Here is a 25,073-nt window from a genome sequence, read left to right as displayed (position 1 = left end):
ACAGCTGTTACCTCTGAGGGAGCTGGACTAAGGGGAGGCTTACTTTTATTTTATTTTTTTTTTACTTATATAATGTTCAAAAAGGTTTTACAACAAGTCTCCTTCCAAAATCTGAGATCCCAACCCCACCCCAGCTGTTGCTGAAGCTGTCCTTTTTGGAATAGGGAAGGGGGCAGAACCCAGGCAGCTGAGGGGTTTCTCTTCTTTTGTCCAGGGGTTTGGGGAATATTGGAGCTGGAAGAACAAATATACTCTCATCTCCGTATCAACAACTAAGTTTTAACAGTAGCTTACGCACCATGCGCTGTTTTAAGAATTTTGCACGTATTCGTTCATTTTAATCTCACTCATAAGGTAGTTATTATTATCACACCCATTTTTTTGGATGAGAAAAATGAGGCACAGAGAGGTAAACCTTGCCCAAGATCACCAGGCTTCATCTTTCTGGCAACAGCTCTCTTGACTGTCCATTCCCTGGAGTAGGGGAAGGGTTGAATCTCACTCCCTCCCAGCCAGAGAAGTCTTTCCTCCCCTAAATCACTAGACACGTCCTATAACACCTGCCACCTGGGCAGCTTGTGCAGGGGCGGGGTTCCTGCCTCTTCCCAGACGGTAATGGGCAAATTCAAGGAGTTCTTCCCAGGCCCCCAGGGCACAAGCCCCTTTGCTCCCTGAGTGAGGAACCCCAGCCAGCATTAGGACAACTGCCTAGGCCAGTAGAGTTACAGACCTCTCCCTGCCTGCCCAGAACCAGGGATGGGTCTGCTAGACCCTGGGCTACTTCAGCTGCCTGCAGAACACCTGCTCTTCCATGAAGCCTTCCTGGACTTCCCCAGCAGTCATCTGCCATCTCCAAGGCCATACTGAGAGCATCTTCCAAGTGGCTCACTCAGTACCTAACACGGCTTCCTCTAGTTGAGGCAAGTGGGGGCTACTCTTCGTTGCAGTGCGAGGGCTTCTCATTGCGGTGGCTTCTCTTGTTGCGGAGCACGGGCTCTAGGCCCTCGGTCTCAGTAGTTGCCGCACGCGGCCCTAGAGCACACAGGCTTCAGTAGTTGAGGCGCGGGGGCTCAGTAGTTAGGGCGCATAGGCTTAGTTGCTCTGCGGCATATGGGATCTTCCCGGACCAGGGATTGAACCTGTGTCCCCTGCATTGGCAGGTGGATTCTTAACCCCTGCGCCACCAGGGAAGTCTCCAAGGACCTTTTAAAATTGGTCTACACCCGAAGCAGTGAATGCTACATCCAGGTGCAAAGATGTGCAGTGACAAGTGTACAGGTGAATGGACATGCCTCCCTTCTGCCTCCTTTGAGCACCCAGGGTTGGAAATCTTGCCACTTGCAGATAGTGAGACATCCACACACCTCACAAGAGCACAGAGCCTGTGGCCTTTCACACCCCCAGCCATGTCAGCCCAGAAACATCTGCTGCCAGACAAGGCAAAAATCCTGCACCCAGCCCTCACGTCTGGGTTATATGCTTTGAAGTTCTTGTTAGACCAGTACCAGGCTGCTCTCCCCTTATCAGCATCTGTGGTGTAGGGCCCAAGGGTTTTCCATTTGTGTCCACTAAGGTGGGCCTCACCAGGCCCTACCAAGCTCTCTCAGCATCACTGGGCTTGGTTGACTCTCTCACCTGCAGAATTCTTTTCCCTTGGCCTCTTAAGATCCAAGGAATGGCTCCACTCACCAAACGAGCTCCACTCCTCCTTCAGACCTCAGCTTGCACGTCACTTCCTCCTGACACCCTCAGATGTTCTCATTATAGCCCATCTCTCATGTCATTGTTAGTCATTGTTTAATAGGCCAATTTCTGCCATAGCCTGAAAGCTCTATGAAGGTAGGAGGCGAGTGTTTATCACTCACCACCCTATCCTCTGAGCCTACTTGTCTCTTATCAGTAAATACTTGTTGAATGAATGAATACGAGAACACCCATTACCACTTCATTGAATGTCTGCAAGTTGCTTTACCTACATTATTTCTAATCTTTGTAACAAGCTAAGTATTATTTTATCCTCTTTTTTTATAACTGCAGAAACTGAGGCTCTGAGAGGCTAAGTGACTTGCTCCAAATGATCAAGCAAGTAAATGTCCCCTTTCCACTGCCCATAGCAGGGCCAGCCTCTGCTCCTGGTCTCACCGTGACTCACCTCACCTTCTCCAGGTAATTGTCAGAGTCAGAATAGGACCAGGGCAAGACTTGGCTTACAGGGCACAAGAGGCTCCTATTCCCCTCGTCTCCTGGGCACCCCAAGCCTTCAACCACACTCCAAACCTCTGTTATAATGCACATCCCTGTGAGGGGGGAGGAGATCCCTAACCTGGAAGCCATTCTTTAACAGCTTATTTCTCCTGGGTAGTGGAGATGGCAAGAATACCCTGGTTTTCTGGTAGCTTTACAATAACAGCATTTTTGCATGGTTGTCTCATTTTATTCTCGCCAAACCAGCAGTGCTAGCTCACTGAATAGAGGGCGGTAGAGGTCCAGGTAGGTGAATGGAGTTTGGGTCAAATCAACCAGGGATTAAATAGTGACACTCCTATCTTGATGGCAGGCCAGCCAGGGAACTTTGCCTCCTGCTTTCTTGCATGCCTCAGACCTGTTCATGGTCCCAGTGTGGGGACAGATCATTAGAAAGTGGTGAGCAACTGACTCCTGGCAGCCATTGCTGTTTCATCCTAATCAGACTCATAGAAAGCTTACATATGCTGGAAGTTAAGAGGGTTTTCCAACCATGCTCTTAGGAAGGGCAGGATATTTGCCCCACTTTATAGATGAGGAAACTGACACCCAGGGAGGAGAAGTGACTTCCACAGTCTCAGCACTAATTAATGATACAGTCATAGGGATTGGAATCAGACTTTCCGATTCCAGGGCAAGGCTCTCTCTTCCACGTCCACAACCCCCGGTGTTGGGGATCAGCATGACGGTGGCCCACCAGAATCCAAGCAGCAGACCGCTGTGGAGGATAGAGACACTGCTGCCCAGCGGTGCCCTAAGGGGCCGCCCCTCATATTCAACAGTCCATCCATGATACTCCTGGCACTGTCAAAGCCAAGCAGGTGCCATTCTCTGCCTCCACCGGTTTCTCCACATCAAAGCTTGAAGTTCATTCTTCGGATGGTCGCGGAAGAGAAGAAACCCTGGAGAGCGGCTGAAACTCCCTTCTTGGGTAAGTGGATGCCGACTTAGCCCACAGAAAAAGCAGGTTTGAAAACGTGTTTGATGTCTGGTTGCTGCATTTGGTGATGAACTCAGTCCCAGGGACAACTGAGACAGGCCGTAACCCCCCCTTCCCCCTCCGTACCCCAACCGCATACTGGTTTCTGCCGGTCAGTCTGGTGGCTCCAGCCTCAGAGACACCGCCTCAAACCTCCAGCAAGCAGGAAAGGGGAGTGCGCAAGCGCACTGTTGACAACTCCCGCCACCTCGGAGCAGTACACTGTTACTTAGGAAACAGCCAATCAGCCATGCGGGCGGTGACCAATGGCAAGCGCCGATGAGCCGACCCGGCTAATTTGAACACTCCGCGCGGACCGGAGGTTGGCGCCGGTCGGGTGCTTGGGGGGCGGCGCTCTCCGGTAGTCAGGGTTTCCTGTCTGCTGCGGCGGGACCCGGCAGCGAGGAGCGACACCAGCGGCGTGGAACCGACGAAGGGTAAGCGCTGGCCCACGACGGAGGCGGCCCCGCGGGCTCCTGCGCTCAGGTCTGGACGGGCGGACCCAGCTGCTGACGGCGGCGGAAGCCGGAGCCCGGCCTCTTTTGTGCGGGACACGGAGGTGCAGCGTGAAGACCCATCAGGTCCCGGGCGGTCCCTTCCGAACAGGGTGGGCGGAGGTGCGGGGAGAAGGCCCTTCCTTCCACACCTGCACGGGAGATCGGGAGCCTCTGCTTATTTGTACAGGACCTAGACTGGGCCCTCAAGTCTGCACCCGGGCCCAGCCCTCTGTACATCCGCTCTGGGAAAGGTACCCCTGCTCATACGTAAGAAAGAATTGGGTCCTCCCGCGCACTAGAACTGGAGACGTGGGACTCTCTGCACATCTGTAAGGAGTAGCTAAGACCCTCGCTGCACATCTGTGCAGAACTGATTGCAGAGCTGTGCCGGGGGCCGTAACTTAGTTACTGGGGAACCCAGTAAATATTTGATTGAATAAAGGAAAGAATGAAAGAAGATCTGCATTACGGAAAACCAGGTCTTCTGCTACTGTTCCTAGGATGCCTTTCCTCTTAGCTTTGACCCTTTAAGGTACTGAAGTGACACAGGAAAGATAAGCCTGGTCTGTGTCAAGGAAAATAGGGGATTTTACTGCAGATGTTGGTTCTTCTGGTAGGGGGCAAAATGCTAGTATGTCATATCAATTCTAATAATGATGGCTAACATTTATTGAGCACTTACCAGGTTTGAGTTAACTCATTTAATCCTCACAACAACCCAATGGAATAGATACTAATATTTACATTTTACAGGTTAAGAAACAGAGAAGTTAAGCCTAGCTAAGAGGAGAACATCCACAAAACTTTTCTGTATGAGCTTCTTGTGGATATTACACTGCTTTCTCCAGTCTTATCACTATTCTCTTTCCTCTCCAGTCACACAGTCCATGCTTCAAACAACTACCAAATTATCCAGTCCTTCTCTGCCTATTTCATGATTGAATTCCCCCACCATCAGAGAGAGATTTTAAAGTGTCTCAATTTGTTGGTTTTATATTAACCAACCCAGCTCCATTTTATACCTTTTTTTTAAAAAAAGTATGCCAGTAGCATATTTTTAGAGATCTTAATAAAAATTGTCTCTATCTGGCCACAGAGCAAATCTAAACAGTTATCAGAGTATTGTACAAACCATATTCTATTTCCACAAGCAATTAAGTTTAAAATACAGAAGAAAAAGAAACAAACCCACGTTTGGATTTTTAAAAAAAAAAATTTAAATAACTCAGTCAAATAGGATATCATTATTCTAATTAAAATGTAATTAGCATGAAACAGTGAAAATGCTATTTATTAAATGTGGGGAATGCAGTTAGAGAATACTTAGAGGGAAATTTGTAGTCTTAAAGGCTTACATTAGAACATGTATTTTTTCAAGCTGAAAGTGAGGCAAATATTCAATTTTAATAAGATAGAACAGAACAACAGAATTAAAGTGTAGAAAATAAAAGAAGTTAAGAGCAAAAATTAATGAAATAGAATTTTCCTATATAATATAGATGATTAACTTAGCCAAAAGCTGTATCTTTGAAAAGACTAATAAAAAAGTGAGACCTCTGGTAATATTGATTAAGAAAAAAAGAAAAGAAACATGGAAAAATGACCTTAGGAATGAAAATAGGGACATAACTTTGGTTACTGAAAGATTAAAAGAGAGAGAAAGACTTCAATGGGAAATCTTTTTGATGATGTTTTTGGGCAATTTTCTAGGAAAAACAACTTACCTAAACTGATTCAAGAAGCTATGGAAGGGACTTCCCTGGTGGTGCAGTGGTTAAGAATCCGCCTGCCAATGCAGGGGACACGGGTTCGATCCCTGGTCCGGGAAGGTCCCACATGCCACGGAACAACTAAGCCCGTGTGCCACAACTACTGAAGCCCGCATGCCTAGAGCCCGTGCTCCGCAACAAGAGAAGCCACCGCAATGAGAAGCCCGCGCACCACAACAAAGAGTAGCCCCCACTCACCGCAACTAGAGAAATCCCACAAGCAGCATTGAAGACCCAACACAGCCAAAAATAAATAAAATAAAATAAATAAATTTAAAAAAAAAGAAGCTATGGAAATTTTGAACAAACCTAGGACTACTGAAGAAACTTAATTAGTTTAAAATCTACCTTCAGGGCTTCCCTGGTGGCGCAGTGGTTGAGAATCTGCCTGCCAATGCAGGGGACACGAGTTCGAGCCCTGGTCTGGGAAGATCCCACATGCCGCGGAGCAAGTGGGCCCGTGAGCCACGATTACTGAGCCTGCGCGTCTGGAGCCTGTGCTCCGCAACAAGAGAGGCCGCGATAGTGAGAGGCCCACGCACCGCGATGAAGAGTGGCCCCCGCTTGCCGCAACTAGAGAAAGCCCTCGCACAGAAACGAAGACCCAACACAGCCAAAAATAAATAAATAAATAATTAAAAAAAAAAAATCTACCTTCACACACATCAAAAAACCCACCAAAAATATACAGGCAATTGAAATGATTCTAATCTTACAGAAACTCTTCTAAAAAAAAAGAAAGAAAGGAAGAAAACATTTTCAGTCTATTTCTGGGGGGGAGGCGGGGTGCCGGGCAGCATGCAGGATCTTAGTTCCCTGACCACGGATCAAACCCGTGTCTCCTGCAGTGGAAGCTCAGAGTCTTAACCACTGGACCGCCAGGGAAGTCCCCAGTCTATTTTGTGATACCAAAAATGAGGCAAAGAAAATTTCAAGCCAATCTCTTTTATAAATGTAGTTGTAAAAATCTTAGATAAAATACTAGCAATCAGAAGCCAGTGATGTTTTTTTTTTTTTTTAATTAATTATTTATTTATTTATGGCTGTGTTGGGTCTTCGTTTCTGTGCGAGTGCTTTGTCCAGTTGCGGCAAGCGGGGGTCACTCTTCATCGCGGTGCGCGGGCCTCTCACTATCGCGGCTTCTCTTGTTGCGGAGCACAGGCTCCAGACGCGCAGGCTCAGTAATTGTGGCTCACGGGCCCAGTTGCTCCGCGGCATGTGGGATCTTCCCAGTCCAGGGCTCGAACCCGTGTCCCCTGCAATGGCAGGCAGATTCTCAACCACTGCGCCACCAGGGAAGCCCCAGTGATGTATTTTTAAAAAATGCATTATGACTAAATTGGGTTTATCCCAGGAATGTGAGAATAGTTTAACAATAGAAGATCTATTAATACAATTTACACATTTACAGATTAAAGGAGAAAACATATGCCATTAGGTACAGAAATAGCATTCAATAACCATTTATGATTTTTTTCAGTGGTAAACTAGAAATAGAGGTAAATTTCCTTAAACCAACAAAGAGCAAAATGAAAGCAGGAAAGAGACAAGATTGCTCACTATTGCTGCTTTCAGTATTGTACCTGAGGTCCTAGCCAGAGCTATAAGACAAGAAAAATAAATAAAATTGATTAGAAAGGAATAAACAAAACTATCATTAGTTACAGCCTTATGATTGTCTATTTATAAAACAAAAGAACACAGCTCCTTCCTCTTTGCTACCACCCATAGAAAGAAACAGCCATCTTTGGATGTTTTTCTGTGGGTACTAAGGTGAGGGGAATTAAGAGCTACAAAAGCCCAGGTAGAAGGCAGAGCAGGCTAGGATGAAGAGTAGCGCCTCTGATGACAGAACAAAGTCAAGTTCTGGCCTTGCTACTTACCATCCATGAGACAATTTCCTTCCTGAGCCTCAGTTTCCTTTGCAGAGTAGGGATGTAACAAATGTATCAATAACTGCAGAATGAGATTGCTGTGAAAGATAAACAAAACACTTGTAAAGCACTTAGCATAGTGCCTGACACAAAGTAAGTGCTCAATAAATGTTAGCTATAATTGTAGTTATTTTTAGGCTTTTGGCTTCAGACTGCTTTTCTCTGGCCTCTATTCATTCATAGGACAAATATTATACAGCATCTACTGCATGCTGGATCTGGCTCCTAGGATCTGGGGTGCACAGACCATATCAGAAGAGGGTCCTGCTCTCTTGGAGCGTAAGGACAAGAAACACAGTGTATGATTGTTGTGAAGGAGCAATGAAGGGGACCACAGCAACCGCTATATAAAAGTACAACACCCAAGGGCTAGGCACTTTCCCTGCCTTCCGAGCTCCCAATGTCTGCAGGCAGACCCCCCTCAAGTCCTCAAAAATTCTTCTCCAGGGGCTTCTGAGCATCTTGGGCTTGTTCTCTCTGTCCCTGTGAGGATGGGCAGAGGAGGCTACCCTGAAAACAACTGAATCTTGGCTTCCCAGCCTCGGCTCCGCAGCGAACTAGCCTCCGGGTTTTAATGAGCTGCCCCAGGTTAGAAACAGGACATGACTGTGGCTGGCTCAGAACCCTGAAGATCTTATTAAAGAATCATCTCCCTTGTACTTTGGGCTGAAAAGCTCTTTCCAACCGAGGATCAAAGTAAACTTGACAAACGTTCTCTCATTAATCTCCCATCCCCCTGGGGCAGGAGCAGATTGGTAGCTGTTCTTTCTGGCTCTCGAAGGCAGATGATGTGACATCAACGTGGTGTGGCTGGTGGAAAGACCTCCCCACCAGTCAGAGGCAAAGCAGAGACCAGGACCCAGGTGTCCTAACTGCGGCCATGCCAAGTGTCACCCTACCCGCCCCCACCTCCCATCCCACACCCTCAGCACTGTCTCAGGGAGAAGGAAAACATCTCATTAGGCAAACAGTCGGCCTCACTGGCCCTCAGGAGGCAGAGAGGAGGGAACTGTAAAGGTTAGGCGCACTCCGCTGCCAGTGCCCTTTTTAATTTCCTGCTTTGAATGTTAAGCTGCTCTGTAGCTCCAACTCAGCTAATACAGTGTAGGCTCAGATGGTGGGACCAGGCACCCTCTGCCTTCACTTTCCTGGTCACAAGAGTGGGGTTCCTGGGAATTCCCTGGCGGTCCAGTGGTTAGGACTCCATGCTTTCACTGCCGAGGGCCGAGGGGTTCGATCCCTGGTCAGGGAACTAGGATCCTGCAAGCTGTGAGGCGCAGCCAAAAAAAAAAGAGTGGGGTTCCCTGGGGGTGGGATTGCGAGGATGGGAGACAGGAATTCTGAGTGTTGAAAATCAGGTCTAGTCTATTTATCCGAAAGCGTTTGCAGCATACATAATGCTAGTTACATAAAAGGGATTATAATTATTATAGAAACATAAGGGACTATTACAACAATGTGATCATGAGTGTGTAATATATAACGTCATTACACGGCAGTATAGCAGGCTCTATGGTCAGACTGCCTGGGTTGGAACCAGGATTCATCACTTACTACCACTGGGATCTTGGGCAAGTTGCTTAACCCTCTCTGTCTCAATTTTCTCATTGAAAAATGAGTATTATAATAATAATATCTATCACGTGGGGTCGTGATGGGGTTGAAAGGAGGTGAAACGTGTAAGGCGCCTAGAACAGTCCCTGACAGAGTGGGCACTTACCTGTTATGTTTATTATTATGATGAGCTGATTGCTGGGACAGGAATAGAATTAATTACACACAAGTAAAAAGATGATTATTGGTCGACATCTCTCCTTTGTTTTGTGTGGGGAAGAAATTAAGAAGTTTGGGGGTGAAGGACAGGAGTTTGAAATCAACTCAATTCTGCCTCATTCCCCAAGGAAAAAATGAGTTGTTTGCTGGAGTTTTAGGTAGAAATCCCATGTTTCTTTGCTGAATGACCCTGGTAATTGTGACCCATCAGTGGGACCTCATCTTTCCTAGGAAAGCATTCATCTATTCCTATCCCCCAGGAACAGTCCCCTGTTTCTTACCCCTGTTAACATATCCCTAGACTTGGGCTGAACTTTTCCAAGATATCTGTGACTACTGCATTCCAGAAATTCCATCTCTACCTTTGGTAGGCTGGCTTGAAGGTGAAATGAAAGGCGAGAGAGGTCTGAGGGGAATTCAAGAGAGAATAGGTAAATAAGCTTTTGGGACTACTACCAGGGCAATATTAGGAAATCTACCCATGTCACCCTCTACATTAACACACTAAAGAGGAAACACTGTGTGATCATCTCAGCAAGTGCCAAAAAAGCATTTGATAAAATTTAGCACCCATTCCTAATGGGTAGTGGTGGGTGGGGAACTAAATATAGAATAGCTAAAAATAGAAAGTAACTGTTATTATTTGCAAACTGTATCATCATTTAATTGAAAAATCTAAGAGAATCAATGACCATCTGTTAGAACTAATAAGGGTGTTCAACAATGTGGCCAGATACAAGATCTGCATACAGAAATCAGTAGCTTTCCTATGTTCTGTCAAAATGAATTAGAAAATGTAATTTTAAAAAGAGCTTATTTACAATATAACAAAGACTGTACAGTAACTAGTAATAAACCTATGAAGAAATGTACAAAACTCATGTGAGGAAAACAATAAAATTTTACTGAAGATTATAAGGTTGTGAATAATGAAAAGAGATACAATATTCCTAGATGGGAAGACTTCATACTGTAAAGATGCCAATTCTCATATTAATCTATAAATTCAAAATAATCCCAATTAAAATCTTAGCAGGATTTTTCATAGAATCAGCTTCATAAGCTGATTCTAAAATCATGCACAAGACAAGATGCCCAAGAATAGCCAAGAAAAAGAACAATAAGGTGATATATTATAGAACCACAATAATTACAACGAGTTATGGGAAAAGGAATAGACATTTCAGTAGATCAGAATGGAGACTCACAAAACAAATTCATGTTTATATGAAAATTTAGTTATGTTAAATGTGGCATTTAAATTAGTGGGGGGGACTTCCCTGGTGGCCCAGTGGTTAAGAATCCGCCTGCCAATGCAGGCGACATGGGTTCGAGCCCTGGTCCAGGAAGATCCCACATTCCGCAGAGCAACTAAGCCCATGCGCCACAACTAACGAGCCCACGTGCCACAGCTACTGAAGCCCGCTTGCCTAGAGCCCATGCTCCGCAACAAGAGAAGCCACCTCAATGAGAAGCCTGCGCACCGCAACGAAGAGTAGCCCCCGCTCGCCACAACTAGAGAAAGCCCGCGCACAGCAACGAAGACCCAATGCAGCCAAAAATAAATATAAATAAATAAATAAAATTTTATAAATAAATAAATTAGTGGAGAATGAATGCACTATTTAATAAATGATCTTAAGATAGTTGCCTGCCATTTGGAAAGAAAAGATATTTAGGAATATCCTCATATCATTCACACACACAAATAAATTCCATCTGGATAAAGATCTAAATGTAAGAAAGGAAAAGTATTAGAAATATAAGAAAAGTGTTTATTATTTTAGGGAAGGAACGTCTTCTTAAATATGACATAAAAACAATAAAAAAAAAGGTTGACACATTTGACCATTTGAAAATTGGAAACTTCAGTATGGCCAGAGTAGGATTTTTCTTCAAGAATGCATGGTTGCTTTGATGCCAAGAATAATATCAAATAATTTACCACATCAACAAAATAAAGGAGAAAAAACATGTAAACATATCAGAAGATGCTGCAGGAGCATTAGATAAAGTTCAAGACATTCCTGATAACAACTCTGAGTAAAATAAGAACAGAGGAAATTACTAATATGATAATGACTATTTGTCCAAAATCAATATCTAAATAGTGAAGCAGGGCTTCCCCAGTGGCACAGTGGTTGAGAATCCGCCTGCCAATGCAGGAGACACGGGTTCAATCTCTGGTCCGGGAAGATCCCACATGCCGTGGAGCAACTAAGCTCGTGTGCCACAACTACTGAGCCTGTGGTCTAGAGCCCGTGAGCCACAACTACTGAGCCCGCATGCCGCAACTACTGAAGCCCATGTGCCTAGAGCCCGTGCTCCACAACGAGAGAAGCCACTGCAATGAGAAGCCCGCGCACCGCAACGAAGAGTAGCCCCTGCTCGCCGCAACTAGAGAAAGCCCATGCGCAGCAACAAAGACCCAACACAGCCAAAAATAAATAAATAAATAAAATAAATTTTAAAAATAAATAAATAAATAGTGAAGCACTAAAGCCATTTCCTTTAAGATCAAAAACACTACAGGGGGACTTCCCTGGTGGCGCAGTGGTTAAGAATCCGCCTGCCAATGCAGGGGAGACGGGTTCGAGCCCTAGTCCAGGAAGATCCCGCATGCCGCGGAGCGACTAAGCCCATGCGCCACAACTACTGAGCCTGCGCTCTAGAGCCTGCAAGGCACAACTACTGAGCCCACGTGCCTAGAGCCCGTGCTCCACAACAAGAGAAGCCACCACAGTGAGAAGCCCACGCACCACAACAAAGAGTAGCCCCTCGCTCGCTACAACTAGAGAAAGCCCACGTGCAGCAACAAAGACCCAACACAGCCAAAAATAAATAAATAAATAAATACATTTATTTATTTTTAAAAAACAATACAGAGATGCCTATTATCATTCAACATTGTTTTGGAAGTTCTAGGGAATACAGTAGACAACATATGAAATATTTGGTATAAGTATGGAGAAGAAAAGGTAAAAAAAATTATTTTCTGATACATAATTGTATACTCAGAAAACTCAATAAGCTCTAATAAAAAGCACTTAGAGTCAATAAGAGAGTTTGAGGGAATTCCTTGGTGGTCCAGTGGTTAGGACTACGCACTTTCACTGCTGAGGGCCCATGTTCAATCCCTGGTGAGGGAACTAAGATCCCACAAGCCTCGTGGCACGGCCAAATAATAATAATAATAATAATAATAATAATAATAAAAATAAGAGAGTTTGAGGGTGGTGGGTATAAGGCAAATAAATAAAAATCAATCATGTTTCAGGATTTCCCTGGTGGCGCAGTGGTTAAGACTCCGCGCTCCCAATGCAGGGGGCCCGGATTCGATCCCTGGTCCGGGAACTAGATCCCACATGGGTGCCGCAACTAAGAGTTTGCATACCACAACTAAGGAGCCAAGTAAGGAGCCCGCCTGCCACAACTAAGACCCAACACAACCAAATAAATAAATAATTTTTTTTTTTAATCAATCATGTTTCTCCATATTAGCACCTGGAAATAGGGAAGGTGTTCCATTCATAAGAGCAATAAAGTACTTAAGAATTGTATTAAAAGGACAATTATAGAAACTATCTGAAGATATAAAAAATACATGAACAAATAGAAAGGTAATAGCCATGTTCTTGTATGTAAACATTTAATATAAAATAAATATGTAAATTTAATATAATTCTGATTGTAATCCCAATAGGTTTTTTCTGCGGGGGGGTTCTGGGATGGGGATGGAATTGATAAAATGTTCTTAAAGTCGAATAGAATAAATGACTGAAAATAGCCAAGAGAATCATGAAAAAGAAAGCTGGGGTTGGGAGGGGTGTCTTGCCTTGCTAGATAAGAAGCAACTGTAAAGGAATGGAGTGGAAACTGTGGTGCTGCCACAGGAATAGACAGATTAGTGGAACATAATAGAAAGCCCAGAATAGGCCTCCGAAAAAAATACAGTCATTGGATATGACAAAGATGGTCTTTCAGATGAGAAAGATATTTGTCAGTAATTGGTGCTGGCATCAATATTCTCTTGAGGTATAAAATGGAACTGAGCTGTTGAGGAGGAGGTGGGAGAAGGCCCCTGAGTGCTAGGCTGAGGGCACCTGGTCAGGCCTGGGACAGATTGGTCCTCATATCCATCATGTCTCCGCCCAGGTGTTGCCATGGTGATGGCGGTGGAAAACAGCATGGTGCAGGTCGTGGTGCGAGTGCGGCCCCCCACCCCGAGGGAACTGGAGAGTCAGCGGCGGCCTGTGGTTCAGGTGGTGGATGAACGGGTGCTGGTGTTTGACCCTGAGGAGCCCGATGGGGGCTTCCTTGGCCTGAAATGGGGCAGCGTCCATGATGGCCCCAAGAAGAAGGGCAAAGACCTGACGTTTGTCTTTGACCGGGTCTTTGGTGAGGCGGCCACCCAACAGGACGTGTTCCATCACACCACCCACAGCATCCTGGACAGCTTCCTCCAGGGCTACAACTGCTCAGGTGAGCCCGTCTCCCCCTCTGCTGGGCACTGGTTGAGGAGGGCTCCGGCCGTGCATTCTCTGTGGGCCCCCCATTCATTCTTCTCGTGTGTGGGCCACTCCACTGGGCCACGGGATACAATAGCAGATCAGGCAGACAGCGTTCCTGTATTCGTGAGGCTTACAGTCTAGAACTGGGAGAAAACACATCACAAAATCACACCCACAAGTGTGTGGTTAAAAACCAAGATAAGGGGCTTACCTGGTGGCGCGGTGGTTGAGAATCTGCCTGCCAATTCAGGGGACACGGGTTCGAACCCTGGTCTGGGAAGATCCCACATGCCGTGGAGCAATTAGGCCCGTGAGCCACAATTACTGAGCCTGCGTGTCTGGAGCCTGTGCTCCACAACAAGAGAGGCCACGATAGTGAGAGGCCCGCGCACCGCGATGAAGAGTGGCTCCCGCTTGCCGCAACTAGAGAAAGCCCTCGCACAGAAACGAAGACCCAACACAGCTAAAAAAATAATAATAATAAATAATAATATCCCCTAATATGCTGATTTATTAAAAAAAAAAAAAAACCAAGATAAGTGATATGAGGGAAAATTGTGGGCCTTCCACAGAGGAAGCTACCCAGGCTGGAGAAGGCTTCCCTGAGGAAAGGATAAACTCCCACCCATAGTGGAGACCCCTTTGCCCTCAAATCCACAAGCCTACAGGGGCACCAGGAATGGACACGGAGAACTCAACAGCTGGGAACGTAGGGGATGTGGGTGGGTGGGAGGGAGCAGTGGAACCGCGCATGTGGAAGGAAGGAGCGGGGCTCGGGGAGAAGGGAAGGGCTGACCGGATGGAAATGCACTGGGGGAGCCCCTAGAGAAGGTGGATCTGGCCCTGCCGCCACCCTACTCCCTACTCTGTCTTCTGTAGTGTTTGCCTATGGGGCCACTGGGGCCGGGAAGACACACACCATGCTGGGAAGAGAGGGGGACCCCGGCATCATGTACCTGACCACCATGGAACTGTACAGAAGGCTCGAGGCCTGCCGGGAGGAGAAGAGACTCGAGGTGCTCATCAGCTACCAGGAGGTAGGGCTGTTTGCACCCCAGGACTGGGCGGCCCCATCCCTCATTCTCACAACCACCTAAAGAGGGAGTTGGGTGGAGTAAGCAGGAGGGGGAGAGGGTGGTAGGGAGTGGGCGGACGGGGGCCCAGAGGGTGGACACAGCTCCAAGAGAGACTGTGTGTGAACTGACCCCGCCTGTCCTACTCATCATTTGACATCATCCAGCAAGGTGCCACTCACCACGGCGTGTCTCATCATGCTTCCCTGACCCAGCAACTCAGCTCTCCCCAGCCCCTAGGGGAGAGGCTTCTTGAGCAGCCTCTCCCTCAGGTCTCTCCCTGGCTTCCTTTCTCCTCAGGTGTACAATGAGCAGATCCACGACCTCCTGGAGCCCAAGGGGCCCCTTGCCATCCGTGAGGACCCCGACAAGGGGGTGGTGGTGCAAGGACTTTCCTTCCACCAGGTAAGGGGCTGGGCTCAGGTGGGACGAGCAGCCCCACTGGTCCTCCGGGATCCCCTCACCGGGCAGTTTGGGGATGTCTTGGATCCTGCTGGGGCAGTGGTGGTGATAGCAAGGGGGTAACATTGGTCCTGAAGAGCAGCCCTTCTCTTGGGGGAAAAGTCCCCACTGGGGAGACCACAGCCCCCTTCCTGCACATCTCCTCTGTAGCCGACCTCAGCTGAGCAGCTGCTGGGGATGCTGACCAGGGGGAACCGTAACCGCACGCAGCACCCCACTGACGTCAACGCTACGTCCTCCCGCTCCCATGCCATCTTCCAGGTGAGGAGGGGTCACAGGCCAGGGCCTGAAGCTGGAGCTCCTGGTGCCCAGTGCCCCCTCACCCCTGCCATCTGCCCCCAGATCTTCGTGAAGCAGCAGGACCGGATCCCAGGTCTGACCCAGGCCCTTCGGGTGGCCAAGATGAGCCTGATTGACCTGGCTGGCTCGGAGCGGGCGTCCAGCACCCACGCCAAGGGGGAGCGGCTGCGGGAGGGAGCCAGCATCAACCGTTCGCTGCTGGCCCTCATCAACGTCCTCAACGCCCTGGCCGACGCAAAGGTAAAGCTACACGGAGCCAGGCTCCTCCCCGGGACAGCGACCCAGTGCCTGAGCCAAGGGTCCCTCCCTCCAGCCCTGGGCCAAAAGCTATCAAGTCTAAATTTCCTGGTGGTCCAGCGGTTAGGACTCGGTGCTTTCACTCCAGTGGCCCGGGTTCAATCCCTGGTCAGAGAACTAAGATCCTGTAAGCCCAGCAGCGGGGTCAAAAAAACAAAAACAAAACAAGCAAACAAACAAAAAAAAGCAAAGGCTACCGAGTCTAGCCTGGGTCTGTGTAGTCCAGACACTCACTCCACGCCCACCCACTGTCCCCAGGGCCGCAAGTCTCACGTGCCCTACCGGGACAGCAAGCTGACCCGCCTACTCAAGGACTCCATCGGGGGCAACTGCCGTACGGTGATGATCGCTGCCATCAGCCCCTCCAGCCTGGCCTACGAGGACACTTACAACACCCTCAAGTATGCCGACCGGGCCAAGGAGATCAAACTCTCGGTGCGTGCCAGCTGGGACGGCCACCCTGGAGCGGGGGTGTAGGGGTGTCGGGGGAGCCCCCAGGCTGGGAGGAGGAGGGGACAGGACCCACTGGCTTCCTCTGGTACCTGGAGCAAGCGTTCCCGCAAGGCCGAGGGAAGAAGTGACAGAGTCCTCGTCCTTAAAATATCACAGCACTGGGATGATTGAGGCAGAATCTTCTCAAGAGGGAGGCAACGGAAGGGAGTGGCCGAGTATCAGCCAGTGATCTTTGTCAGGCTTGTTTTTAGCGGCAGGCCCATATTTTTGGCAAAACAACATATAACACAGATAAAAGCAGGGTTGCCCGGTTTCCCCCGCCTCCTCCAGGGAGCCCTGGTGCTCCAGGAGCCACTGCTGCAAAGCCCCTGGCCTGGGGAGAGCATATCGGTCAGGGAGCCGTGGTCTCGGGTTCAAAGGCAAGCTCTCCTCTTGCCACTGGCCTCCCTGTTCCCTCAGTCGTGAGGGTGGGTCTCGGGAATGTGAGTGAGGTGTGCCTAGCGTGGCGTCTGGCCGCTGGAAGTGGTTGCCGAAAGCGGCTTTGAATGAACAAACAGATCTCTCCCCTGTGCCCCCATCTCAGCTGAAGAGCAACGTGATCAGCCTGGACTGTCACATCAGCCAGTACGCCACCATCTGCCAGCAGCTCCAGGCTGAGGTGAGGAGCTGCCTGGGGAGCTTGGCCGGGAGGCAGGGCACCCGGCTCGGGGGCAGGACGGGACCACTGGCGTGCGGCCAGGGCGCTCTGCCTGCCCCTTGCCTCCTGTGCTCACCCGGGGCTCTGAGGGGCTGGGCTGCTCTGTTCCAGGTGGCCGCCCTGAGGGAGAAGCTCCGAGTGTACGAGGCAGGAGCCCAGGCCCCGCAGCAGGACTCCTCACGGTCCCCCAAAGCGGGCCCTCCACATCAACCGTGAGTTCTGTCGCCCCTACGTGCCCCATCCTTTCTCCAGCTTCTGGAGGGCTAGGACTCCTCGCTTCTGTTCTGGCATCTGGGGTTAGGGGTTCCTACTCACTGCCCGGCACACTGATTGTCACTTAGAATGGTCTATGTCAAAGGAGTAAATCACACCCCAGCCTATATAAGCAGCATCTACTCTTCAAAAGAAGGTGCATTTAAGGGGCGGGTGTCATTGTTTCCTAAACCAGAAAATCCCTGACTCCTTCTCCCACCCTCAGCTACTGCCCTCTTGTTACCCAAGCATCCACCCCTTATAGACCTGGAGCCACAGAGATCCTGCTCCCTCCCTGATTTTCCCACCTGCCCCTGCTTCCCGCCTTTCAAACCTCTCCTTTCCCCCTTAGCCTTCCCAGCTGCCCCTCGCCATCCCGCCTCCCCAGCCAGCCCTGCACCCCAGAGCTACACCCAGGGTCGGCAGTCCTTCAAGAGGAGAGCCTGGGGACAGAGGCCCAGGTGGAGAAGGTCGTGGAAGGGAACTCTTCAGACAGGGAGCAGCCCCCAGAGGACAAGGACGAAGGTCCGGCTGAGGAGGTAAGACTTGGAGCTGGTGGAATATTGAAAGAAATGCCCCACCCCCAACTCACAGGGTCCCTTCAGTCCCAGCTTCTCTACCTGGATGTCTTACACCTCAGTCATTAGGAGGCTTTCAGATCCTGCGCAGGAAGAACTAGTCTGTCAGATCCTGTGTGTCTGGAAGTGGGGAGGCTGAGTGTTAACAGAAGGGGAGCAGGGAGGGAGCACGGGGACTGGGAGAGAAAAAGCCCTTACCAGGACCTGGTCGTTCCAGGAGCTGTCATTCCCACTCTAGGAGGAGGGACGGGTTGTAGGAGCTGCTCACGTAAAGCGAGGGAGGCCCTCCTGGGCCCTTGACCTGTGACTCCCTTCCTCTCTAGGTTCCAATCCAGGTGCCAGCACAGAACCTCAAACACCCATTGCCCGGCTCCCCCGACCTGACCCTGCAGCCCAAGCCAGTCGTGGACCACCTCCCACCACAGAACCTGGGCAGGGACCATTCTAAGCAGTAGGTATCTTCTTGCTCCAATGCAGGAGGTGATGGGTTCCAGGCCTCCTGGGGTGGGAGTTGGCGCTAAGTACATCACAAAAGCTCTGTTTCTGCTCTAGTTAAAGAGGCAAGTCTTTTCTCATCAATATTGTCCCTTACCTGCTGTCAACAATTTGATATTATCACCTACTCTGTTTACGTAGCATCCTCTCTATTTATTACTCCGCGTAGCTGGCAGCCCAACAGGAGGGAAGCAAAACACCAAATTCCATCCAGACAGCTGGCAAACACCGAGCTAGGGCAGGGCTGCCTGGGCTAGTGCTTTGCTTTCCAGTCTGAAGGCCAAGCTGCCTGTGCTCAGCAAGGAGACAGCTGCCAGGAGAAGCTGGGCAGCAGCTGAGCAAGGGACAGCTTTCCTGAGTCAGGTGTTCGTCGTGTCTTCATCAACAGATTGACTGCTGCTCTTCTCCTCTGAAGTAAATACAAACCCAAAGAGAAATGGCTTTTGGGCCATTCTTTCCGTGCTTAATAGAGAGGTGCCCCCAGAACATAAATCCCCTGCCACTTAGCTTTGCTGCTGCCAACCCTACACCTCCCTCCCCAGCACGCTTCACACTAAGCAGTGTATTTAAAGCTTCCGGACAGAAGGGCCTGTTTAATTTTATTTCTTGTTGGGGAGTGCCTGTTCCCGACTCAGCAAAAAATGCTGCAGCCTGAGTAATCAGCGGCTCATTATCTGTCTCCTGCTGCCGACTCCCCGGGGCCCTGGAGTGGCAGGGATGCACTGGCGGGATGTCCCCTTGGCCCCCAGGGAACGACCATGGACTCCCACTGATGACTCAGGGTCTCTCTGCCTGGAGTCCCGCGTTGCTAGGACACCAGGGTTCTCATTTCTGCTTTGCCTCTGATTTTGTGGTTTCTGACAAATTGCTTCAAACTTGGCTGCGATTTGGGCATCATGGTCCTTGTTTTCCTTACTTCTTAGAGTTAATAATAGATACTAATAAACTGTGATGGAAGACCCCAAGTATCAGGGGCTGCAGAACATTCTAGATCTTCTCCATGCTTGAAAACAACCTAACAACCAGATAATCGAAAATAATTTTGCTTTGGCCTTAGAATTTAGAATCTTAGACCACCAGGGCACTGAGTAGATTTTAGATTTTCCAGTTCAGTGGTTTTTCAGAATTTTTTTTTAGCCGCAAAGCCCTGTCTTCAATTGAAATCTTATGCTGAGGTCTAATATGTAGAACAGATAAAGCAGAGCTGTTCCATTAAAAATGTCCTCTGATGGGCTTCTTGAAACCTGAATTGAAAACCCATGATATAGACCGACTCCCCTGTCTGCGGGGGCTACACGGCAAGAGGGACAGGACCAGACCTGGGTCATCTGACATCCAGGCCAGTGGTTTTCTCCCCAGACTCCCACTTTTCTCAGTCTAATTTTCATATAATGTGTGGCTCAGGCAGATACAGAATGAGTTTCTGCTGTGTCCTTTTTAATTTATATCCTGCCTTCTTTCAAAAAGGCCTTGAGGCTGCTTTATAAAATGAGTTTGGGTTCCCTGAGCACACACTGAGGACACAGGAGTGGGCTCAGAGATGTCCAGGCAGGTAAATGCTACCCAGGGATAAATGACTGCCATGAATAATCCCCACCGAGAAAACTGTTTATCCTTTTATCATGGGTGTGCCTCACAGAAGGAAAATTTGCTTTCTTAGAATCTAAATTTACAACATCAATAATCACATTACCCTCATAATTTCCTTTATTTAATTTTTTACATATATATTTTTTTAAATAAATTTATTTATTTGTTTATTTTTGACTGCATTGGGTCTTCGTTGCTGCGCGCGGGCTTTCTCTAGTTGCGGCGAGCGGGGGCTACTCTTCATTGCGGTGCGCGGGCTTCTCGTTGCGGTGGCTTCTCTTGTTGCGGAGCACGGGCTCTAGGTGCGCGGGCTTCAGTAGTTGTGGCACGCGGGCTCAATAGTTATGGCTCACAGGCTCTAGAGCACAGGCTCAGTAGTTGTGGCGCACGGGCTTAGTTGCTCTGCGGCATGTGGGATCTTCCCAGACCAGGGATCAAACCCGTGCCCCCTGCCTTGGCAGGCAGATTCTTAACCACTGCGCCACCAGGGGTGTCCTTCGTAATTTCCTTTAAATAGCCCCTCAGTGCATGTGAAGTATGTGTTAATACACACATACTCTTTCAGGATCCCAATCACTAAATAGAAAGAGCAGACTGAATGCATTTTTGAGGGTCTCCTCAGAACCAAGATCAACATGGCCTATCTTATTTAATCTCTTATTATCCTAACAAGGTAGATGGCATTATTATTATTACTATTATAGAAAACAACAGTTAACTAACCTTATAGTGCTGGGTATGTGCCAAGTACTCTTTAAACACTTTATATCTAAGATAACCCATTAGGGGAATTCCCTGGCAATCCAGTGGTTGGGACTCTGTGCTTTCATTACTGAGGGCCCGGGTTCAATCCCTGGTCAGGGAACTAGGATCCGGCAATCTGCCGGGCACTGCCAAAAATTTTTTAAATAAAATAACCTATTTCATCTCCCCAGCAACCCTGTGAGGTGGCTGTGTGTGTTGACCTCATTTTAGGGATGTGGACACTGAGGGTAAGAGGTGATCCAGGGTCACGCAGCTGGGCCGTGTTGGAGCCGGGTTTTGAGCTGTTAGTCTGACTTGAGCCTGGCTCTTCTCTGCTACCTCCCATTGCCCCTCTGGGAAGTGGACTTAAGATCACAGCACTTGTAGGTGGCAGAGCTCAGAGGAAACTCAGACCTTCCGAGTCCAAGGCCACTTAGTGCCCTTTCCCTACTTCCCAAGTACTGTCTTTGTCAGGGGACATGTTGAGTGGGTGAAGCCGCCCACCATTACCGGGGTCATCTCCGCCAGCCTTGGTCTTCAGCACAGCTGGAAGGGTGATGAGGCCGGCCAGGCAGTCCGGGAGGGCCAGTGCACGTGCGCTGCGCACCACACCTGGAGCCCTGGGGCTGGGTCCTCCGGGCAGGTCTGAGGCGGGGTGGGGATCCCCTTCCCTCTGTTCCAGGTTGGCTCTGAGGGTGCTGTGCCTGGCCCAGCGCCAGTATTCCCTGCTCCAAGCAGCCAACCTCCTGACCCCTGACATGATCGCAGAATTCGAGATGCTGCAGCAGCTGGTACAAGAGGAAAACACTGAGCCTGGAGCAGAGGCCACCGGGGAGCCTGGCCCGGCCAGGGGGTCACCTCTGGCTCAGGAGCTACGTTCAGAGTCAAGTGAGTCTCAGCCCTGCTCCGCCTGTCTTCTGGTGCCAAGGGGTGGCTGGGGCCCCGGGTGCTGGGTTATGGTTCGGTCAGAGACTGGACCCCTAGGATCATGGACTTCTGCACAGAGAGGCCCCAGGGGTCACGCAGACCCGAGGAGTCAGGGGCTCCTGCCTGTCCCGTGTCTCTCTCCCCAAATTCTACAAAGTCTCCTTCCTTCTGGCCAATCCCTGATCTCCCCTCAGCACCCTCCTCTCTGCCCAGAGTCTCCAGGATACTCCGGCCCTGTGACCCGGACCATGGCAAGGCAACTGAGTGGCCTCATACACGCTCTCGGGGTCCCACCCAGGCCTGACCGCACCTCAGCTCAGGCATCCCGACGGCCCACAGGGAAGAAAAGGAGGAGACCGAGCCCCTTGGAGCCAGACAGCCCCCCAGGCCCGAAGCCCGGGACCAAACGCCAGCGCCAGTCCCTCTTGCCCTGCCTGAGGAGGGGGACCCCGCCTGAGGCTCGGCTTCCGTGTGGGCCCATCACCCCCACGGGGGGACGGGCCTCCTCCCCCTGCCATTCCCCTCACTTCTGCCCAGCCACAGTCATCAAAAGCCGGGTGCCCCTGGGCCCTTCCGCTCTGCAGAACTGCTCCACCCCTCTGGCCCTGCCCGCACGGGACCTCAACGCCACCTTTGATCTCTCCGAGGAGACCCCCTCAAAGCTGGGCTTCCACGAATGCATTGGCTGGGACAATGTCCCCCAGGAGTTGAACAGGCTGGATCAGCCCTTCATCCCCAGGTGGGTCTCCCTTCTGGCCTCCCAGCAGGGGGGTCAGGGGTCAGCAAGGGACAGAGGTGCTGCCCAGGGGAACGGAAGACAGCACGCTCTTGGAGTTGGGACACTGCATCTCTTTCCCTTTGGTCTGACCAGCATCCAGGCCCAGGAGAGCAGAACGTGCCGTTTCTTTGGAGGCGCTGCTTCTCTCCAGGCCCTGCCTTGTCCATCTACACTTCAAAGCCGCCAGCTCTGTGCTGGTTTGTGACATGCCCATGAGTAGCTCACAGGCGCCCCCTACAGGGAGGGTCAGCAGGGAGGAGGAACTAACATGGGGTGCCCAGCCCACTCTGTTCCTTGGGCCCCATCACTTGGGCCTGGTCTGAGTTCTGTATCCCACTGAGAAATACCTGTTTCTACCACTTCCACCCCAGACTTCACCCTCCAGCCCAGCATCTGGGACTGGGAAGGGCATCCTGAGAAAACTTTATTCAGCATTTTTCAGTGGGAAGATGCTCTCACCCTCGGCTTCTTCCCGCGTGGCAGGGAGGGGGAGCAGCCACCAGCTCAGGACAGTCCAAGGCCGCGAACAAGCAGCAGACTGACCTGGACTCGGGAGGCCGAGGGTGGCAGGCTGCCCACTGCTCCCCCCACCTCTCCCACAGCCCGAACCCCCTCTCAGGATCAGGCTCAGAGCCAGGCAGGTGGAAGGGTGAAACTGTCTGAACTCCAGTTCCCCAGACGCGCCAGAAACTGACACCTGGATGTTCTCCCAGAGCAGGCCTGTCACTCAGCTGTCAGCCCGGGCCGAGTGAGGCAGGGAGAGGAGTCCACCGCTTAGGAGGAAGAAACCTCAGCGGTCATCGTGTCTAACCTCCCTGCCCCGCAAGCCGGGCGCCGGAGCGGGAGGTGCTGGCACCCTTTTCTGGTTCCCTCCTGATGTGCCACCTTCATCCTCCTCCCTCCCCAGCGGACCCAGGCACCTGTTCACCATGAAGGGCCCCGAGCCGGCAACTTCCTTCCCTGGGACCTCAGCTCGCAAGAAGAGGCGCGTTGTGAGGTGAGGCTGGGGAGGTGTGGGAGGAGGAAAAGAAGGAGCCGTCACCAGGGCAGTGGACGCCCGGGCCAACTACAGGCGCTGCGTGTGTCTCTAGACCCCTTGGAGCCAGTAGCAGGGGGTCTTGTGAGCAGGACCAGCGTCTGGTTGTCTGAGGTTCCCTGGGTTCTTACTATTACAGGATTATATTAGAGATGTCTCCCTCCTTCGGTAAAGGCCACAGACCCTCTCTCCATGAGGGGGACATTCAGTGTTCACTGGGTAATCCAGGGAGTGGACTACCCACCCCTCACCTCTACTTCCCTCCCAAACCCCACTCAGCTCCCCTTCCCTCTGCTGCCTCTCCCACCCTCAGGTCCTACTGGTGTTCAGCCTCCCCCTGCTCCCAAGGCTCAGTGTCTAGCTCTTACCCTCCCACCCCCACCGCCCCCCGTAGTCCAGAGGCTTGGCCATGACCTTCCCCCCTTCTTCCTTCCTTCCGTCCCGCAGTTCCTCCATCTCCCGTGGCCACAGCCGCATCGCCCGCCTCCCCAGCAGCACCTTGAAGAGGCCAGCTGGGCCCCTGGCAATCCCAGGTGACTGGCATTTGGGGGCAGGGATGCTCTGGGTCACAGTGGCAGATGGGGACAAGAAGTAGGAGGGGAGGGAATTCCCTGGCGGTCCAGTGGTTAAGACTCGGCGCGTTCACTGCGGTGGCCCAGGTTCAATCCCTGGTCAGGGAACTAAGATCCCGCAAGCCGACAAAAAAAAAAAAATGTAGGCGGGGACAGGTGAGAGGAGGGCATGGGGTACTTCCCAGCACCTCAGGGACCCTGGTGAGAGAGATGGGGGATGGGGTGGGGGAAGGGAACGGTGGGATACAGCCTCACTTTTCTCCTTCCTCCCTGCCTCCCCTCATCTAACTGGCCTGCAGAGCCCCCCTCCAGTCCCCACTCCCCTGGCAACCAGAGGAGCCAGAAGGAACTGTTGGGGGTTGGGGGAACGCTGTCAGCTGGGAGCTGCTCCGCCAAGGTGTCCTGACCGCCCATCCCCTCTTGGTCCCTGGAGCCGCCTGCACCAGGAGCCCTGACCTGCCTTCCTCGGCTCGGAGCAATTAATGCCAACACCCTCTTCCTTTATTAACAGTCCTCCCCCAGACGTTCATTCTGCTACTCGCCCTCTTCATTAACCTCTTGTTACACTCAGCTTCTCAGCGTGTATTTATTCATTTGTGAGTTTTAACATATTGCTATTTTAAAGGGTGCTGCCATCATTCCCCCCTAGTTTATAACACCCTCCTTTTTGGGGGCTTTGCTGCCCACCCGCCATCTAACACAGGGCTCTGCACAGTGATGCCCGCTGTGCAGTTGAGGAGGGGTGAGCATGGGATGGGGGCATGAGGGAGTCCCAGCTTGGCTCTTCCTGGCTTTGAGAGGAAGGCGTCTTCAGCCCCATCCCCCCAGCCTGGAGCAAGAGCCCCAACCCCATGCCACAGTCCTGACGATGATGCAGGTGATGGTGGTGCCTTGATTTCCAAATGAATAGAGTTTATCATTTTTACCCTATTGTAAACAGGATACACACTCCGTGTAAGAAGAAGTATAAACCTTAATGCTACCATCTAGACATAAGAGCTGTTAATACTTGGGTTTATATCCTCTGATCCTTTAGTTCTGCATATATATATATACACATGTATAGATATAGTTTTTTTTATTATAATTATTAATAAACCATCTCCATCCTT

General features: G+C 50.3%; 1 protein-coding gene across 4 annotated transcripts; it reads left to right on the top strand.

Moving 5' to 3' along the window:
- The first annotated feature begins 990 nt into the window (after window positions 1–990).
- KIF18B (kinesin family member 18B) lies at window positions 991–25,073 on the top strand. 4 transcript variants are annotated; one of them, XM_082440972.1, is made up of 16 exons: window positions 991–3,660; window positions 13,352–13,678; window positions 14,587–14,744; window positions 15,081–15,185; window positions 15,393–15,503; window positions 15,585–15,782; window positions 16,098–16,274; window positions 16,876–16,950; window positions 17,101–17,201; window positions 17,594–17,780; window positions 18,143–18,270; window positions 21,331–21,536; window positions 22,226–22,314; window positions 23,264–23,350; window positions 23,837–23,922; window positions 24,261–25,073. In XM_082440972.1, exons 2-16 carry the CDS (start codon window positions 13,360–13,362, stop codon window positions 24,442–24,444), a joined length of 2,211 nt encoding a protein of 736 aa, XP_082297098.1. In that variant the 5' UTR covers window positions 991–3,660; window positions 13,352–13,359; the 3' UTR covers window positions 24,445–25,073. The 4 variants fall into 4 exon arrangements, with proteins under 4 accessions (XP_082297098.1, XP_082297097.1, XP_082297096.1 ...); XM_082440971.1 differs by having other exon boundaries at window positions 992–3,660; window positions 23,261–23,350; XM_082440970.1 differs by having other exon boundaries at window positions 992–3,660; window positions 21,789–22,314.

This window comes from Balaenoptera physalus (genome assembly GCF_965194825.1).
Source record: "Balaenoptera physalus genome assembly, chromosome: 20".
NCBI lineage: Eukaryota > Metazoa > Chordata > Mammalia > Artiodactyla > Balaenopteridae > Balaenoptera > Balaenoptera physalus.
Note: the sequence above shows the minus strand (reverse complement) of the source record. Positions and strands in the feature narration are given on the sequence as shown.